This window comes from Antennarius striatus, chromosome 18, assembly GCF_040054535.1.
Source record: "Antennarius striatus isolate MH-2024 chromosome 18, ASM4005453v1, whole genome shotgun sequence".
NCBI classification, from domain to species: domain Eukaryota; kingdom Metazoa; phylum Chordata; class Actinopteri; order Lophiiformes; family Antennariidae; genus Antennarius; species Antennarius striatus.
This window is the reverse complement of record NC_090793.1, coordinates 5,747,139-5,767,214: the sequence shown is the minus strand read 5'-3', so window position 1 is coordinate 5,767,214 and position 20,076 is coordinate 5,747,139. Positions and strand designations below refer to the sequence as shown.

Here is a 20,076-nt window from a genome sequence, read left to right as displayed (position 1 = left end):
TCACATGCAGCACTAACAGGACTTATATACTAAACTATAACAAAAATATAAACAGTATAAAATTAAGATATAAACAGTATAAAATTTAAAATATAACGGTATTAAATTAAAATATATTCATTCATTCATTAAATTAAAATATAAACAGTATAAAATTAAATTAAATCCATTCAACCGTGTGCTGACCTCGCAACCCCACCCCCCCACTCCTCCTGAGAGAGTCATTGTCATTGTACCCCCTGATTGTCTAGGATCGGAGGCAGAAGCAACTATAGGCACCCTGTCCAACCTGTAGAAAACCTGGCTATTTTTCTGCAGGGATTGGCTGTTTTATTCCAGCCTCACAACCCACAACAGCAGTCACGTCTGGGGTAAAGCAAACAATAAGCCTTGAACAGTTAGCGAATGTTTCCAACAATATATGCTTGATTTGGGATTTTCCATCTTGTTCAATGAATGAAAGAATTTTCACTCAAAGCTTCGTTACCGTCGATCAGTGCCTGAGTGGTGTTCAGCTTGAGCAATTTTCTGCTCAGTTATTCGTTTAGCATAGACTTTGAATGTAAACTTGTCGTCTTTATCCTGCAGATGGATTTGTCAGTGAAAGGTTTCTCCAGAACAGCCACCTTGCATTCTGTAAAAACCTCAACTCCTCTTGCTTGCTGGCATGCTTTGTGTTGTGTGACGACTCTGATCATATTCTTCAGTGACAGTGATAGTTTGACCGATTTTTCAGGCTTTTTTTCCCTGGAGATTCCCTGGAGAAGTGATCAGTCATATTTGTGCTAGAGTGTCAAAGACTCCCAGTGTGCTATCTGGAAATGCACATATACAACTTTTTTTTTAAATTACTTTAAATGCTCTGCTAGTTTATTCATTTTTATGAATGTCTGTGTTTGAACCTAACGTTGGTGAAACATTAATCTTGACTCATTATTTTCCTGCTTTCTTATCACTCCACCATGGGAGACCATCATCCATCATCTTATTTTACTCTACCACTTCCCAAGACAAATCGCTTCTGTCACATGTCTGGGGTCAAGTTTGATTTCACATTTTTTTTGAATGTATTCATTATCTTCAGTGAAACGGCACGGAGAGTAGATAACTGCAGGCACCTGAGGCATGTCTTACAGTTCTGAGCTTAAGCTCCCTGTAATCACAAGGCAATTATGATTGTGTGAATGGAACTGGGCCATATTCAAAGTTTTCTTGCGAAAGGTTTGCTCAAAATGAATCTTTCAGATTTCCGTTTTCAGATATTTTTTTTTACATATACTATCAAACAATAGTTTTGGGGCTGTGGGGGTGTTTCTTTAAAATTAATAGGTGTGAACAGCTTGAAAAAGCTTGTGAGATCTGTGGCTGGTGTTGGATTCAGAGTATGATGAAGAATTGTTTTATTGTGTAGAGCAGTCTTTGGAGATAAAAGATAAATCTAGCCAGTCTGACTTAAAGAACTCAGAGAAGAAAACACATTTGTACATGTTGTGTAATGCACCAATGTTTTTACTTCCATGTCTATCATGTCAAGGTGATAAAGACAAAAGCAGTGAGCTCTATCTGCTTTGTTTAAATTTTCAGTATAATGAATACATAAGTTGATGAACATGGAACAGTTCTACAATCTACCACCAGAGGGAGCATGTGGCGCTGCTGTGGTTGAAGGGGACTTCTGTTACAGTATTACATAACAATCTGCCAGGATGTGATCCTGCTTCACTAATTTCATATGTGGAAACAGTGTGGTATAATTTTGTGCATTTTTGAAGTTAATCAAGATTTACATGTCACTCATTATAATTCAACCATAATTATTGAATTATAATGCGTAATCTGTAAATCTAGGCTAACTCCAAACAACTTGCTTGCCTGTGTCTCATTTTCTAATGTAAATTTTTTTTTAAAGATAAAACGGTGGCTCCATCTGGTCAGAAGACATCTTATTCTTCTCCTTTCGGCTTTTTCCTTCAGGGCTTGCGACAGCGAATCAGTTGCCTCCATCTAACCCAGTCTTCTGCCTAATCTTCTCTCACACCAACTACCTTCATTTCCTCTTTCACTACATCCATAAACCTCCTCTTTGGTCTTTCTCTAGGCCTCCTGCCTGGCAGTTTTAAACTCAGCATCCTTCTACCAATATATTCACTATCTCTCCTCTGGACATGTCCAAACCATCTCAGTCTGGCCTCTCCGACTTTATCTCCAAAACCTCTAACATGTGCTGTCCCTCTGATGTACTCATTCCTGATCCTCTCCATCCTGGTCACTCCCAAAGAGAACCTCAGCATCTTCATCTCTGCTACCTCCAGCTCTGTCTCCTGTCTTTTCCTCAGTGACATTGTCTCTAGACCAAACAACATCGCTGGTCTCACCACAGTTTTGTAAACATTTCCTTTCATTTTAGCTGAAACTCTTTTATCACACATCACACCTGACACTTTTCTCCACCCGTTCCATCCGGCTTCTACACGCTTCTTCACCTCTTTACCACACTCTCCATTGCTCTGGACTGTTGACCCTAAGAACTTAAAATCATCCACCTTCTTGATCTCTTCTCCATGTAACCCCACTCTTCCACTTGGGTCCCTCTCATTAAAACACATGTACTCAGTCTTACTGCGACTAACCTTCATTCCTTTCCAGGACAAACCTCCACCTCCCTAGCTTCTCCTCCACCCGTTCCCTGCTCTCACTACAGATCACAATGCCATCTGCAAACATCATAGTCTAAGGAGATTCCTGTTTAACTTTGTCAGCCTGTCCATCATCATAGCGAACAAGAAGGGGCTCAGAGCTGATTCCTGATGCAGTCCCACCTCCACCTTGAAATCTTCTGTCACACCTACAGCACACTTCACCACTGTCTTACAGTCTTCATACATGTCCTGCGCCACCCTAACATCTCTGCCACTCCAGGCTTCCTCATACAATACCACAGCTCCTCTCTTGGCACCCTGTCATAAGCTTTGTCCAGATCTACAAAAACACAATGCAGCTCCCTCTGGCCTTCTGTACTTTTCTATCAACATCCTAAAAGCAAATACTGCATCTGTAGTACTCTTTTTTGGCATGAAACCATACTGCTGCTCACAAAGGCTCACTTTTGCCCTTAGTCTAGCTACAAGTACTCTTTCCCATAACTTCACTGTGTGGCACATCAACTTTATTCCTCTGTAGTTGCCACAACTCTGTACATTTCCCATGTTCTTAAAAATAGGCACCAGCACACTTCTCCACTCCTCAAGTATCTTCTCACTATCTAAGATCCTGTTGAACAACCCAGTCAGAAACTCTACTGCCACCTCTCCTAGACACTTCCATATCTCCATAGGTATATCATCAGGACTGAGTGCCTTTCCACTCTTCATCCATCAATGCCCTTCTCACTTTATCCTGACTAATCTTTGCTACTTCCTGGTCCACAACATCCACCTCTTCTAGTCTTTGTTCTCTCTCATTTTCCTCATTCATCAACTCTTCAAAGTACTCTTTCCATCTTCCCATCACACTACTGGCACCTGTCAATACACTTCCATTCCTATCCTTAATCACCCTAACCTGCTGCACGTCCTTCCCATCTGTCTCTTTCCAACCTGTATTGATCAGTCTCTCCCTCCTTACTGTCCAACCTAGCATACAAATCATCATAATCCCTTTGTTTAGGCTTTGCTACCTCTACTTTCACCTTATGCTGCGTCTCCCTGTACTCCTGTCTACTCTCCTCAGTCTTCTCAGTGTCCCACTTCTTCTTAGCAAACCTCTTTCTCTGTATACACTCCTGTACCTCCTCATTCCACCACCAAGTTTCCTTATCTACTTTCCTTCCAGATGACGCACCAAGAACTCTCCTACTCGTCTCACTGATCACATAAGCTGTAGTTGTCCAGTCATCTGGAAGCACCACCTGACCACCCAGAGCTTGTTTTAACTCCTTCCTAAAAATCATGCAACACACTTCCTTTTTCAGCTTCCACCAGTTTGTCCTCTGCCTTTTCCCTCTTCATTTTCCTCACCACCAGAGTCATCCTACACACCACCATCCTATGCTGTTTGGCTACACTCTCGCCTACCACTACTTTACAGTCACTGATCTCCTTCAGGTTACATCGTCTACACAAGATGTAGTCTACCTGTGTGCTCCTACCTCCACTCTTATAGGTCACCCTATGTTCCTGCCTCTTCTGGAAGAAAGTATTCACTATAGCCATTTCCATCCTTTTTGCAAAGTTCCTCTCATGGATACCAAACCTGCCCATCCCCTCCTCATCAGCTCTGTCCTGCACCAACAAGTCCATTGAACTTTCTCACTTCTAGGTATGCTCTGCATCACTTCATCCAAGTCCAACCAGACTTTCTCCTTCTCCTCCAGTTCACATCCTACCTGTGGAGCATACCCACTAACAACATTGAACATCACAATGTTGATTTCTAGCTTCAGACTCATCACTCTAGCTGACACTCTTTTTACCTCCAGGACATTCCTAACAAACTCCTCCTTCAAGATAATTCATACTCCATTTCTCTTCCTATCTACACCATGATAGAACAACTTCCGCCCTGCTCCTAAACTTCTAACCTTGCTACCTTTCCACTTAGTCTCCTGGACACACAGTATGTTTACCTTCCTCCTCTGCATCATGTCAAACAACTCTCTACCTTTTCCTGTCATAGTTCAAAAATTCAACGTCCCCACTCTCAATCCTATACTCCTGGCGTTCCTCTTCTCTCTCTTACTACAAACACACTTTCCTCCTGTCCTTCTTTGACCAACAATAGTACAATTTCCACCGGCACCCTGTCTGTGAACAGCACCGATGGCGGTCGTTGTCAACCGAGGCCTCGACCCATCCGGTATGGAAGTCATAGATTTGATTTGCATGTTGGATTTGGCAAAAGTTTTACGCCAGATGCCCTTCCTGACACAACCCTCTGTATTTATCCTGCCTTGGGACTGACACAATAAGGCACTGGCCTGCGCCCTCTTATGGCTGCATACATCTGGTCAGAAGACATGCTTGTCATTAATTTGTTTTCAAGTTGAAGCCCAAAATAGTGGAACTGTTTTAGCGATCATGCTGGGAATGTCTTGTATCTATTGGTAAGATATTTTTTACACCTTTAGCCTGAAATAGCCTTCGCCTTGCACCCACTGCGGCTTGTGAGCCATCATGCACCAACTCACTGCCGGAATCTTAACTAGTGGAGAAGGATTTTAGCCAATCTGTGTGGGCTCTGCCATTTCTCAGTTTATAAGGAAAGAGTGGGAGTTGTAGAGTCGAGCACAACTTTCTGTTCTTTCACCCCCTCAGTCTTTCTTTTCTGTCTCTGTATTTCTGCAAAAATGTAACTACCAAGAGACAAAAGCAGAGTGAGCAAACAGGTTTTCACTTACTTTCTTATGTTTCAATCTTTTCTCACCCACCTCCCCAAAACATCATTAGTCATTAAGACTTTAACACATGGACAGAAGGTATAGCACATCTGATATTTGAATACAACTTCTGTTATATGTTTTTAAATTCCCTGCTTCCTAAAAGAAAAATCTAGTCTTCAAGAAGTCACAATTACTTTTCAAAAGCGAGTAAATCAAACATACTTAATTTCTACTGTACTTACCTTCATGCGCTTACGTATTGAACTATGTAGTGTTTTCTGTTTATCAGGAAGAATGCTTAATAAGCTAGAACCGATGGACACCATTTTTGTGAAGCAAGTGAAGGAAGGTGGCCCTGCTCATGGAGCTGGACTTTGCACAGGTAATATGAAGCATTCTAAAACAACCATACATGCTAGCATGGGGCTGTATTTAATAGTCAAGTTACAGGCATATCTCAGGCATAATCTTTTAAACGTTATATGTTGTATCACGCTAACCAACTGCATTAAGCTAGTGCTAACCTTTTGAAGAAAAGGAGTGCCGTTTTCAGGGTTGACATTATTACCCTTGTGAAGCTAAATGTTAGTTAAATGTTAATTGACAGAAATTGCTCTTTTTGTGAGTGTGTGTGCGCGCGAATGTGTGAGTGAGGGACTTCTGTTGTGTCGTAACCTTTCTCTTTTGCTAGCATTATTACTGTTTTTTTTTTACCTATCAGGTGACCGACTAGTGAAGGTGAATGGAGCAAGCATCATCGGGAAAGCCTATTGTGAAGTTATATCCTTGATCCAAGACAGGTGGAGTTTTAATATTAGCACATGGATTTGACCACTTTGTATGTTTCCTGTTTCAAACTTTTTTTTACCCCAACAGTGGTGACTTTCTTGAACTGTGTGTCATGCCAAAAGATGAGGATGTACTGCAACTGGTAAGCATTTCATATATGTTTATCATACCACTTACCATACTTACTTATTATGTTTATCATACTTATCAACACCTGTCTGTTTTAAAAAGATAAAATCCTGGCCATTTTTCCAATCCGCCAATATTTAAAATTTCATTTGATCCCATAGAGCTGTTCCACTTTAAATTGTTGATGTTCTAACTGTCTTTGTGCTGCACTCTGCCTCTCTATTAAGGCTTTCTATTAAGGCTTTTCTATTAAGGCCTCCTAACCAAGCCAACCAAGGCCTCCTAACCAAGCCGAAACAGTATTACTGTCCTCAAATTGCAGCTGACACAAGCGCAGAAATTACCCTATTTGACTATTAGAAAAAGATTTTTGTCTTGCATAAAGTTCTATAGGAATAGTTCTCAACTTTAAATGTACCTACTACTATAAGTATTACTATTGTAACATGAGTAGTCATGTGCCATGACTAGCTGGCTTTATCCATCTATCCATCCATCCACCCATCCATTAGTCCATTCATTTTCTTGTATACAAGTTGATTGTAATTGTCTCGTCCTCTGTCAGTTTTCTGTTTTGTGGATCAGGGGTGTTGCTGGAACCTTTCCCAGCTGACTATAGGAAAGAGGCAAGGTACACTCTAGATGCGTCACCGATTCATCTAGGGACAGACTCTGTTATTACATATTACATCTACAATAGCTTTCAAGGAAGCAGCTGGATATGACAGTTGCTCACTGTAAGACATTAGAGTTTATAGTAGCAGTTTTTAATGTTTTGGTTATTTAAGTAAAAGTTTTTGGGGTCTTTTTGTGATAATTATAGTTAAAAAAAACAATATAAGTGGAATCCAATTGTGTCTTTTAACTGAGTTGAATTGAACCCTCTGGCTGCCAATGATGTCTCTAGACATCAGTTATGTTTTTCAACAGGGACGGTTCAGGGACAGTCTGGCAGAGCTTGTCAGTGAAAATCAGGCTTCTAATCATGAAATTTAGCATAATGACGACTGGTGCAATTACAGAACAGAGGATGGCAAATCAGAGTAAGATGGAGAAGTTGTGGCGGCTTGTAATGCAACAAAGTTTGCGCATGTCACCGTGCACCCATGAGCAAACACAGTGTTGCCCTGAGTGAAGCGTCTTGTGATTAGCAAGAAAAGAAAGAAAACACTGATCAATGTCTGGAGTGTCGGAGAAAGTCCACTAAAGGAGATCAATTGTTGTAAAACGCTTGCAGCCAGAGAGATAATTAAATCAATCCTGGAATATATTTGATAGGATAGCTTTCATTTTTAGATGGTTATGAGCGATATCTACATATTTAATGAATTTTTTAGTTGGTGCTACTGTGGTGAACTGTTTTTGATGATTTTTGGACTTTTAAAAAATATGAATTTAATAGAATTTCAATTAATTATCTCTTAATAGAGGGAGAATATTCAAATATTTAGGCATTATAATCCATCTCTAATTAGTTTCCATATTATGTTAGTATTTTTTATCCTAACCTTTATTTGCCAAAATGTTATCAAACATTGTAATATCAGATGTTTGGCATGCTTTCTTATACCTGGAGTGCTTGAAATTTCATTAACCTTTTATGAATGCTGCTGCCAGCTGTTTGCAACTACTCTGTGTTCTGCATAATCAGGGCAAAGCAAATGTGTTCATGTTTGTTCCATATCTCGATTAGGTAACATTAAGTGTTTTATTGAGAGGCTGTCTCACAAGCTTGTTATATGGTTGTGTGTTTATCAGATGTATAACGATAGTTTGGCTGTTTTACCTGAAACTTTCCTTTGTAGATTCTTTATGTCCAGAATCAATTTTCATAATTCGTTTGAAAGACAATCAATGAATCATTTTTGAGTTTAGTATGTGGGGTTGCTATGTTAATGTGGTGTTCTAGCAACAAGTAATGTCTCTTTGAGCTCCATGATCATCATTATCTCTAAAGTATTGTCAGATTTTTATCTTTTTTTAATTTAACATTCTTTTACGAGTCAGTTTAACTTTTTACCATGAAAAATGTATTTTTGCTTCAACATTTGCCAACATTGATTTTCTCCTTGCTCATAAGCAAGGAATATCCTTCTCTTTCCTCTTAAGTCTTTCCGTTCTTTTGCTATTTTCCCTTTCTTCTCATTTACACACACTACACAAAAATACCCATCAATGTGGACAGGAAAAGTGATGAAAGGTGTCCGTGAGAACGAGGATTTTTTAAAACAGGATAACATTACACTGTAAGAGACGCACACACTGACTGCTAGGAAACGAACTACAGTTGCTTAGCAAAGAGATGGCAAGACTGTACTGTGAAAAGGGGAGGGTCTGTACACCAGGAAGACCTGGGAAATACAGAGCAGGGAAAAAAGCGGTAATTGCATGAATGATGAGCTTAAGCCAATAAATAAAATCAGCTGACCGTTCTGTGTTGACCAGGTTGATACTAAGAGAAAAAGAGAAGAGGATGCAGTGTGAGGGGCTGTTCTACCATCAGAGCTGAATGTATAATCAGCTGATACTGCCTCTGTCGAGAGAGAGCGGGAGAGAGAGGGAGAGGGAGGGAGGAGAAGCAGGCTGGAGGCACCTTGTTCAGTCAGCGTAATATACTGGTGGAAGATGGATAGAACCATGGAAACATAGCAGCAGCAAAAGAGACTAGCTTCTGCTTCTGCCATCCCTTCCAGAACAGATTGTCACTCGCAGGTTGTAATGTGGCAACCCCTGCTACATCTCTGCTTCTTCAGCCTGTGTACGGTTGCTGCAGCACTACTATATTTTTAGCATATCAAGCCCAGGCATTGCTGTGGCTGCTTTTTTTAATATGTGCCTTTTGCTCCGCTGGCATATTTTCATTCTCTCCTTTATTTTATCATTTTGACGCGTTAAAATGGCAGCCTTTTTCTCTGGAAGCTGGTAATCTGGTAAGCAGGAATCAGACTGGGTAGCCACTTGATGTTGACATGTTGTGCTTTTCATTGATGTGTCATGCATGTTAGCACTGCCATTATGGAAAATTGCTCGTCAGCTTTGGCATTATTACCATTTAGATGTTGTGTTTTGTTCGATATTCAACTCTGATGGTGTTTCACATGTGTAGACTGTAGAAATGGCCGATGGACTCTGCCTGCAGTACCTGTTAGATTGAGAACTCGAAGTGGCGTCCAGCTGGCATCACAGCAGAGCCTCGCCCATTCTTCATCATCAGTGCCAGATGTCATTAGTGTGACAAAGACCAGTGACCTCTGAACTCTCCAGCACCCTCATGTTGACAAAAGGAGAAACATAGGCTGGCATTGATAACTGAGAGACACATGCAGTTTTATGTATTGTTTTAATTTGCGGCAGGATAGCCAAGTCAGTGTCTTTATACCAACATCTTATTGCTCGCTGTATGTACAGCATGTTTGAAGTAGATAAATACAGCAAGGCTTATAATACGGCTTGCCAGCTATCATTTGATAGAAAATGACTAGTTTCTGCAGTTAAATAGTTAAAGCTTCCAAATCTTGGACGATAATCAGGAAAGCTAAATATAGCCCTTTTTCAATGAGGGATGGGCAATCTCCTGTCTGTTCGAGGATAGTTTGTCAGTCTGAGGTGAGAAAAATTAACATGCTACATATTTTATCCATGGTCATTCAAAATTAGTTGTTTTCCTTCTTCCACATAATTTTTACAATATCATTGCAGAAAATGTCAGAACACAAATATTAAATGATCAATAAATGCGATTCTGCCTTTATTTTAACATGTTTTGCTAGTTGATTAAATAATAATTTTTCCCACAGACATAATACTTTACTTTCCTTCATACTAAAAATCAGTCATGTGAAAAGGATCCAGTTATGTATAGCACAGGCAGGAATAATGAGGAATTACTTGCTTTACCACCATAAATATGTTAGTGAAAAATATTTTCTATTGTAGCTTATGTAGTTAACGATCAGTAGTCACAGAACAGTGAACATTATCATGATAAGTGTAAATAAGGAACAGAAGCCCACTGATACCATAAACTTCCACCGCCTCCGCTCACTCATGCTGCAACATTCACTGCCTACACACATGCATCTGATAGCATTTGTAATATCATCCTTGACTTCTCTGCAGGCATCTAGTAGCACGTCGTTGAATATTGCACACTACTGGCAATGCAACGTGTTGTATATCTGTTGTAACACCACTATGTTGCTTTGTGTCTAGGCCTACTCCCAAGATGCCTACCTCCGTGGCAGTAGCAGCTACAGTGGAAATGCCCGTCACATTCCTGACCCACCCCCAGTATGCTACCCTAGAGTAGACTGTAAGCCTTCGGGCATGGCCCAGGCAACAGACTCAGCAGATCAGGTCTGCCGAGGGTCAGCTGTACCTTCTGACCATGGGTACCGCAAGGAAATCAGTGTTCCACCATCTCCTCCGCTAAAATCACATCCAAAAAGCCAGATGGCAGTCTGTATGCGCAACAACAATGTGAGGACTGTTGTCGTTCCTCCTGATACAGCACATATGGGGTACAAAAGTCCAGCACATAGGATAGATTACGTGGACCCTGTCTTTGTGCGGGGAAGGCCTGGGTCTCTGGCCCAGTATCCTCACCCTCGAAAGTCAGATGTCTATCCTTGTGGTCCAGGAATGATTCCATATGGAGGTCAGGCACCTCACTACCCAGCAAACCATCAAAACATTGATTGGCGCACATACCAAACATACAGGGAGTACATTGACAACAAAGGAATCCATTCCTACGGTAGTCGAACCATCCAGGAGAGGTTGGATAATTTTCGAAGTACTAATCAGACAGCCTTTGGACCCTCTAATCATATTCCACGAGGAGACTGGCCCTCTCAGGGAATACGACGTAGGAGTACTTCCCATGAACGGTCATATCAAGGACCTCCACCCCACTTTCAGGTTGCCCCACGCAGTGCTTCGCAGGACCGTATGGGTGGTGCAGAGAGAATAAGCCAAATCAGGAACTGGCCTCCTTCAAGTGCGTCACAAGATGGCCTAATACATAAAGCTCGTGCTCACTCTGTAGAATACGTTGACACTACAGAGCTGGTTCGGTCCAGTGAGAGGAGAGGAGGCTACAGAAGGACAGATCAAGGTACGAGACTCAGCAGACAGTCTACCCCTCGACAGGCCATGCTCTACAGGCCTTCTGTTGGATACAGCGGTGGAATGAGAGGGACACCTAACGCCTCTCTACACTCAAAAGGACCAGACTCTCTTCAGTCGAGATCGTCACCCATGCTTTCAGACAGACCTTCACATTTTGTGAGGAGCACAAGTACCGAACATTCTGTTGCTGACCAAAGAGTTGCAATCAAAGGAAGCTATGCAACTCATGCTACTCAACAAGGCCCAAGCAGGATCCGGGCTGAAACCATGCAACCTGTTGAAGCAGGTAAAGATTCAGTATTGGTAGGACACAGGTCTTCCTCATATTCAACACCGAAACAGATCCAACAGAGGCCTAGCATCCTCAAACCAGCTCATCCAGACATTCAGAGTCAGGTAAATGGTCGCAGTATGACAGAGAGTGGGGTGGTTCTAAGAGACAAGCCCCCGCCTGGAAAGAACCCCAGCCCCCTGCGGCATCCTTCTTACATCCTGGCTGTGACGGATGATGGAGGAGATTCCGCAGCAGACGTTGTGGCATGCTGGCTTCCCAATGACGCACGTCGAGAGATGCACATGCGGCGCCTTGGAGAACAACGTCACACCTCTTGCTCCAGCAACCTGGACGAGTCTCTGGATGCCATTCCATTCATTGGTAAGAGAATAGTTTGTTCTTAGCCTTGCCACCCCACATGGCCTGGCAACAACAGCAAACAGAGACAGTGCTGATACTGTGGAGCCTTTGTTAGTGATTATGTGAAAATAGTGCTGGAGAGATGTTCAGAAATAAATTTATCTTCCTGGGAAAATTCTATTTATCAGATGTTGTTAGTGGTTTTGCAGGATATTTGTCTAAACTAGGGTTTAGCTGAATATGGCTCTATCATTTTGGAATGAAATGAAAATTTCCTCTTGATACATTGCTTTCTTGAATAGCATTATGGTTTATGGGTCCCATCAGGTCTTTTCAGTATCTTCACATAGACAAGAATCTTACCAGGCACATAAAAAGCAAGTGTTTTGCTTTTTATTAGCCATTTCTAAATTAAACTATTTTAATGCTTTTCACTAGTTTGTTTCAGATTTTGACATCAGCAGTGATGCATTTCTTAAACTAGTCGAAACTTAACTGCAAGGATTTTTAGTGTATTCTGTCTTGTTTTACACAATCTATTGTAACAGTTCTGTTTGTCTGCCAGCCAGGCTTTCTGTGATGTTAGGTGGAGGACTTCGTGAGAGTGGGGCAGTCCCTGAGTGAAAACTTTTGGTTTTTATATTGAAATATTCCAGTCAGGATAATGTTGATAGTTTTAAAATTAAAGATTAAATCAATAATCCCTGAAGCGAGATAATATGTCCACTCTAGTGTTAGTAAATGTTGTTAATCGCATGAATAATATATATGTGTACCAGCCCGTGACATACACACACACAGGCTCTGTAAGGATGCAGATGAGAGGTAGAGCAGTGAGCAGCTCCTTTACGGTGCTTCAATGAGCAACTTATAAAGGGGATGGTACCTTGCTTGGGAGGTGAACTGGCACCTCTTCACTGCCAGTTCACATTCCAAATTTTTTTGCCTGAAGTGGGTTTTGAACAGCCACTCTCCGGTCCTCAGCTCAAGACTTAGTGGATCGAGCTACTGTCGCCCCATTTTAACTTCTTTTCTTGTCTTCCTTATTTCTTTGTTTTAGACATAAAGGAAACATTATGTACTTTGCAGGCAGCCTCTATTTGGTATAAGGTATGTTTAGTATATTTCGTACTCTAGGCAGTACGAAATTTAAGGCCAGCGGTCCTGAATCGAGGGAACATGTGGTCATTTTTAGCTGGGTGTGTAGGTCATGACTGAGGTCACTCCTTGTGTGGCTCACACAGTGTTTCTGTTGTTCCATCAGTGATCTTCAAAATTTTGGTCATTCAGGAGGTCTGACAGACCAGGTGCAGAGAGAGTAGGCAGTGGCACTGATGATGCCGCAACACCACCATTCTGGGACCGGTGCCCCAGTCCAGGAGAACAGTGCCCTCATTGTGTTAGCTGCACACCCTACATCAGTGGTCTGTTTAAAAGCCCACTGGTCCATGCTTGAGTTGAAGCCATCATTTCATTCAGCTAATTTACAGGCAGACCACAGATCTCTTATCTTGTATCTTTCTCTGGCTTTGTTTGTGTGACTACAATTTGCAGTGAACATTGAATTTGGCTGCTATTTGTTATTAAATCTGATTTTCCTAGCTATGTGGTCTAATTTTGGATGTATCTGTTATAACGTGTTGTAGGTGTTTTTGTGTATATTGAGACTCATCACAGTTGATGTAGCTGTGCATGTCTTGTCTGATTAAAAATTTTATGAGGGAACATACTGGGCTAACACCCATAGGCATCGAAATAACCAGGGCATTGGGTAAATGTAGCCGGTCGGGAGAGTACAACTGAAGGGAAAGTTGTTTTGATTGTTTTGACATATTGCACCATATGCAGACATTCATCACATTCATTGGTCATCTTTTTTTATTTCAGAGAAAGAATTTTATAAGTTCAAATAGTTGAAAGCATAGCCATACAAGTATTTATCAGGGATGAACAAAAATGTTTTTGGTAAGATAACACCCTTTTTCTTTTGCCCCATTTCAGAGGTGAGCATAGGCAGAAAGTAGGACAGTTTCTTTTAAATTTAGCTCCAAAAGCTTTGTGGCTACAGAAAGCAGCTTTGTACGCTGAACTGTTTCAGGCTTGAAGTGAGGGAACTTTGTTGGTCTGAGTTCAGAAAATCAAGGGTTTCCTTTAAAAGTTTATCCAGCATGGTGGCAGCTTTAGTTAATGGTGGCAGTCAGATGGTGCAAGGTTTAAAACAGCAGAAACAGTGATTTTTATTGACCATTAAGGTAATTGCATGCTTAAATTAGAACTGCTATGATATTATTATTTTACCATTTGATACGAACACAATTCTTGAATGTGAATGTAATTCACAAGCTATTCTGATTTGAAATTTTCAACTTAAACCTGCCATGCAACAAGGCTTATTGTATATGGGCAAAATCCATAACTTTCTATTCAACAAAGCATCATGTCATAAGAAGATCTATGCTGTTGTGTGAAATGTGAGTCACAGAATTACAGTATTGTCCGCTCTATAAGGCGCACTGGATTATAAAGTGCACTCTCGATTTTTGAGAAAATTAAGGCTTTTAGGTGCGCCTTATAGTGCGGAAAATACTGTACTTTTTAAAGTTTCCTGAGTCTCATGGATGACAAAAACTGATGGCATCTTTGCTAAACATTCAGTAAGTCACACATGGTTTGTGAATAGAGCAAAGGTTCCACCTCTGCTCCAATAGAATGTTATACTGTAACCACAGATGAGCCAATCAGCCCCAGTGTCGATCGAACGGCTGCTCCTATCCCGCCATCGGCTGTGGTGTCTGTTGCACAGTCCGTAACAACAGGTCCCTCCAGCCCGGGATCAACATGCCCACCCATTCGTCGTCAACTGTCACATGACCAAGGTAATTACCAAATGTGTCATATGGTCAATACCAGTTAGTCTTGATCTGTCCCTAAGAAAGAAATCAGTTAAATAAAATATTTGATGTCTCGTTGTTGTTTTTTGTGTGATTTATGCTATTGATTAATTTTTTTTTCAAAGTGACTAGTCAGTTAATAGTTTTAGCTTTAACATTTGCCACCCATACCATCACATTTATTGTAAATGCAAGCATCATATTACAGGACATGGTTTTATTGTTCAAATGTTTTCACTGGTTGTCTTAGACATCTGTGTAGAATCAAATGATAATTCCAAAGTGGTTATAGTTATTGATAGTTTTTGGCACTGTATTTGCATCAATTCATGTTCGATCCACATTCACTAATGAAAATATGAAAAGTATAAAAAAATTGTCAAGCTTTCCTGAGTCTCATAGGCTCCTGAGTCTCATTTTCAGAAATGCTGTAAGTTATTGTGCATTTGAGGACCACAGTAATAGCTTTTTTTTTTTATCACTTCAGAGTCGCTTAGAAGTGCTTTGCTTGAAACTGAATCAACTAGCAAAACAGAGCGGTCCAAATCTTACGATGAGGGTCTGGATAACTATCAGGAGGAGGCCAGAGGGTGAGTTTAGATCTTTTGGGTCGTTTAGGTCACCACTCGAGTTTTTTCTCAGTTGTACTGAGTTGTAGATAAGTCTGACCTGTCTCTGACTTTCGTTGTTGTTATTCCACTTGTTTAGGCGATCTTCCAGTAAACACATGCATGGCCTATGGGGCCTAAGAAAGGTGAGGAACTACAAATACATCATGGTAGACATTATTGTCACCATCATTAAAAAGTTAGTTACTATTTTCCTTTGATACTGCTCTCTTGTATTTACTGTACTTATTCTGACAGTGATCCCATTTCAGGCCGCATTGAACTAATCCGGAATGACCAAATAGCAAATTACAATACATAGAAATATTTGTGCTCAAAATACACATTGGCGGTGAATGTCTTCACAGTTTTTTCCATTTGTTCTTATGTTCTGAAGAGTCGGGAGTACTATTTGAATTTACTGGCTTTACAGTAGAGTCTGAGATCCATGGTTAGATTATGTTCTACCAGTTTTGTCGCATGTCATTTTCCTCTACCAGTGACAGATAAAAATGTCATGTTTTACGCTGGCAGGCTCTGGATGGACATAAACCTGGGGATGCTCTGTCTCGGAGGGACTCTTCTTCTGACGTATTTGCGGATTCTTCCAAAGAAGGGCTGCTGAATTTTAGGCAACATAATGTAGATAAAAATAAGGTATGGTTGTGTACAAATGCATTCTTTTGCCAAGATAGTCTTTATTTGATGTTCATGTACATCTCTGATTGCTTTCTCTATAGCGTGTTCCTGGAGGAATGAAGTCTTGGAAGCAGATGTATGCTGTTTTACAAGGTCACACCCTCACACTCTACAAAGACAGGAAAGAAGCACAGTCACATGCCTCCATGCAGTCTGACGAAGACCCGCTACATATCAGCATCAAGGCCTGTCTGATTGACATTTCCTACAGTGACACAAGACGCAAGAACGTACTGCGTCTCACCACCTCAGCCTGCGAGTATTTGTTTCAGGCTGAAGGGAGGGACGAAATGCTGACCTGGATCAGAGTTATTCAGGATAACAGTAACCCAGACGAAGAGGTGAGTCAAGCAAGAGTTAAAATTAGTAAATGTGCTGATCTGTTGAATCCTCATCTCCAGCCATCATAATAAAAGGATGGAGACATTTGAACCATTTTTCAGTCAGTGAATTGACATCAGGAAAATGTGTATTCTGTTTGCGGATCACATGCAGTAACAAAATAATCTTAAATCAGCTGATCTAGGAATGGGTCTTAAGACCGACATGTGTGAACATGCAGATCAAACCTGAGGTTGATATTCATTGGTGTAGCTGGATTGTTGGGTCACACAGACAAACTTATGTGAACTAAAAAGACAACCAGCACCCCCTTCTGACAGACTCTGGGGTTAACTGGAGTCTTAGATGAGCCATTTTGTTTCCCAGAGAACAGTACTTGGCTAGTGAGACAAAAAGTAGTGCTGACTGGCTACGTTCAGCCTATAGTTTTGAGAGCATTTCTGGTTATATGACTGCAGAATAATCCATTGCTAAGAAACTCTCACTCAACATGGGAAGGATAGAAACCTGTGGTTTCCATGATCCTACTACAAATGGTCACAGACGGGCAGCAGTAGCTCAGTCCACTAGGTCTTTATGCTGAGGACGGAAGAGTGTCAAGTTCAAGACCTATGTTGTACAAAAAACCTTTTGGACTGTGAACTGGTAGTGGAAAGGTGCCAGTTCACCTACCATGCACTTCCTCCACAGACTAATAAAGTGATCTTTAATCTTTTTCTAATCTTTGGGCCCATAACAGCAATCATAGACTACCAGTGACAGTATATCACAAGCTGGGGAAGGCATTACATCTATGCGTGCTCCCATCTTGAATGCTACATCAAATAAAACTGTAAGGGCACCTGAGGATCTATTTGCCAAGTTTTTAATACTTTTGAAGTCAGGACACATTTGTTTGCTGGTGTTGTTGAATATTTCTCTAAAAAATAGTCGAAAGGAAGATTGCATGTTATTTAATATACAGTAATGGTGTGTGTAATATAATGCTAGAGCAGCATTTGAGCAAGAGGGTGCATGCCAAGATCATAATGCCACAGGATGAAACCTGTTACCCCAGTTTATAATAACCACTCCAGTAATGTAAATGGACCTGTGTGTCATGAAGAAACTTTATGTTCTAACTATCCGTCATGCTATAATTACAGAATGCTGCTGTAACAAGTGAAGACCTGATAAGTCGAAAAATCAAAGAATACAACATGATGAGGTATGACATGCATCCCATTGTCCCCAAGCGTTCACCCATAATACTCCAACACACGTTGCTGCTTTACTAGCTTTATGTTAATAATTGTGTGCATATGTTTGGATCAGCGCACTCAGCACCAGATCGGAGCCCTCGCCTAAAATGTCCCGGCAGTCCCTCAGCATCAAACAAACTTTCCTGGGAGGGAAAGCAGACGGCAGGATCCTCAGTCCTCATTCACCTAAAACGGGAGAGGAGCAGAGAACACAAAAAGGTAAAGATACAGTTCTATTTTATGGAATCAGGCAACCTTTTCTAAATTCTGACAGCTTGTTCATGTGTTTTTCTCTGTCAGATGAATCTAGTCCGCCACGAGACAGAGCTGCTTGGAAACTCGGCATTGCAGGAATTATGAGGAAGCCATTTGAAAAAAAGACCCCGGCTGGTGTCACGTTTGGCGTGCGACTTGATGACTGTCCACCTGCTCAGACTAACAGAGTGAGTCTCCATCCTTCTTAATATTTTTAAGAGACATTGCTGTGTGGTGCAGCATGTGTCATTGCTCATCCTAAAGGGTTGCTGTTGTTAAATGTTCTACTGACTTGTTAAATCTTTTGGTTGTGTGTTGTGTAGTTTGTGCCTCTGATTGTGGAGCTGTGCTGTAAGGTGGTGGAAGAGAGAGGGCTGGAGTCCACAGGAATCTATAGGGTCCCCGGTAAAAATGCTGCCATCTCTAACATGCAGGAGGAGCTCAACAGCAAAGGAATGGGAGACATCGATATCCAAGAAGATGTGAGTGACTCACAGTTTGCTTGCTAAAAGTACAGCCTCACTTGCTCAGCATCACTTTGATAACATTGGAAACAGAGCAGAGAGCTCTGGACTATGAGAATGGGTTTAACTTATTGCTGTCTTCACATTTCGACACTTTGCAGAAATGGCAAGACCTTAATGTCATCAGTAGTTTATTGAAGTCATTTTTCCGAAAGCTTCCAGAACCACTCTTCACAAATGGTGAGATTTTGTTACACAGAGATGGTTGAGATTAAAATTTGTATTCTAAGTGTAGACTACTCTGCTCTGTTCACAGAAAAGTATAGTGAATTCATCGAAGCCAGCAGAACAGAAGACTCTGTGGAGAGATTGAAGGAGCTCAAGAGGCTGGTGAGTCAAAAATCTAATGCAGTGTTTAACTAAATAGCCTTACATGATGGGATACCATTAATCCTGAGCCTTTGTCCCATTTTGTCAATCCTGGCAGGTCTCTGAACTACCTGACCACCATTTTGAAACTCTGAAATTTCTTTGTGCTCACCTTAAGAAGGTTTCTGACAACTCTGAGAAGAACAAGGTAGGACTGTTAAATGTTTGTGACAATACCAATATACATATAACACCATCTGTGAATCCTCCCTTTGAGGATCAATTCTTTTAACCTGATTTGTCGCTAACTAAATTTGTTTAGATGAAGCCTCGTAACTTGGCCCTCATGTTTGGTCCTACACTCGTCAGAACCTCCGAGGACAACATGACCGACATGGTCAACCACATGCCAGACCAGTGTAAGATAGTTGAGAATCTTATCCAGCAGTTCGACTGGTTCTTCTCGGATGGCAGCGATGAGGATCCTCTTGTATGTGGCCATTCTTGTTTCTTCCAAACTTTTGTGTTTGTAGTTGTGCTGTATGTACATGTAGTCGCTTTTAAAACTGCTATTTCGTTAAAAAAATTGTCATGTTGGAAGACTTTATGAAACCAGAACAGAACTAAGTTGATTTTTTTTCAGTTAACCACTTACTGCGGTTTTAAATAATAACTCTTTGCTATGTTATAGTTTCTGAATTTTCCCTGTTTTGTTTTTTTTTGTCATGTTGAGTTACTCATCTCTGATATTTCCTCCATGTCTGGCTCAAGACCACTAGTGGGCAGGAAAGCACAGTGCAGTCTCAACCTGTGCCCAACATTGACCACCTGCTCTCAAACATCGGATGGACGGCAACGTCACTGGGTGAAGTCTCAGGTAAATGTTAGGATATTTTCAATTGGGACAGCACTACTGCAGCAATGATGTTATCACATTAATATTATTAGTCTAGATTTAATATTTTAAATACTTGTGATATAGATTTATTTATTTTGGGATTTGATAACGTCAAAGCATTTTGCTCATTTTAAATAGCAAAGATTTCCATTTCTTTTCTTTTTTTTCTTTTTTTTGATAATTTAATATGGGTTGAGTATAATCAAATCCATCAAATTTTGTTTATTTTGTTACAGTGAGCTTTTCGAGG

At 40.8% G+C, this 20,076-nt stretch overlaps 1 protein-coding gene across 2 annotated transcripts in view; it reads left to right on the top strand.

The window, feature by feature from the left end:
- arhgap21b (Rho GTPase activating protein 21b) overlaps positions 1-20,076 on the top strand; it is a 42,723-nt gene that overhangs the window by 17,457 nt on the left and 5,190 nt on the right. For both annotated transcript variants that reach the window (XM_068339999.1, XM_068339997.1), the window contains exons 5-22: positions 5,667-5,759; positions 6,099-6,177; positions 6,254-6,308; positions 10,508-12,080; positions 14,789-14,935; positions 15,438-15,540; positions 15,659-15,704; positions 16,093-16,215; positions 16,299-16,598; positions 17,745-17,806; positions 17,914-18,059; positions 18,141-18,283; positions 18,419-18,577; positions 18,721-18,799; positions 18,876-18,949; positions 19,047-19,136; positions 19,251-19,418; positions 19,700-19,805. In XM_068339999.1, coding sequence (XP_068196100.1) covers positions 5,667-5,759; positions 6,099-6,177; positions 6,254-6,308; positions 10,508-12,080; positions 14,789-14,935; positions 15,438-15,540; positions 15,659-15,704; positions 16,093-16,215; positions 16,299-16,598; positions 17,745-17,806; positions 17,914-18,059; positions 18,141-18,283; positions 18,419-18,577; positions 18,721-18,799; positions 18,876-18,949; positions 19,047-19,136; positions 19,251-19,418; positions 19,700-19,805 — 3,546 coding nt within the window. The remainder of the gene's footprint in view (positions 1-5,666; positions 5,760-6,098; positions 6,178-6,253; positions 6,309-10,507; positions 12,081-14,788; positions 14,936-15,437; positions 15,541-15,658; positions 15,705-16,092; positions 16,216-16,298; positions 16,599-17,744; positions 17,807-17,913; positions 18,060-18,140; positions 18,284-18,418; positions 18,578-18,720; positions 18,800-18,875; positions 18,950-19,046; positions 19,137-19,250; positions 19,419-19,699; positions 19,806-20,076) is intronic.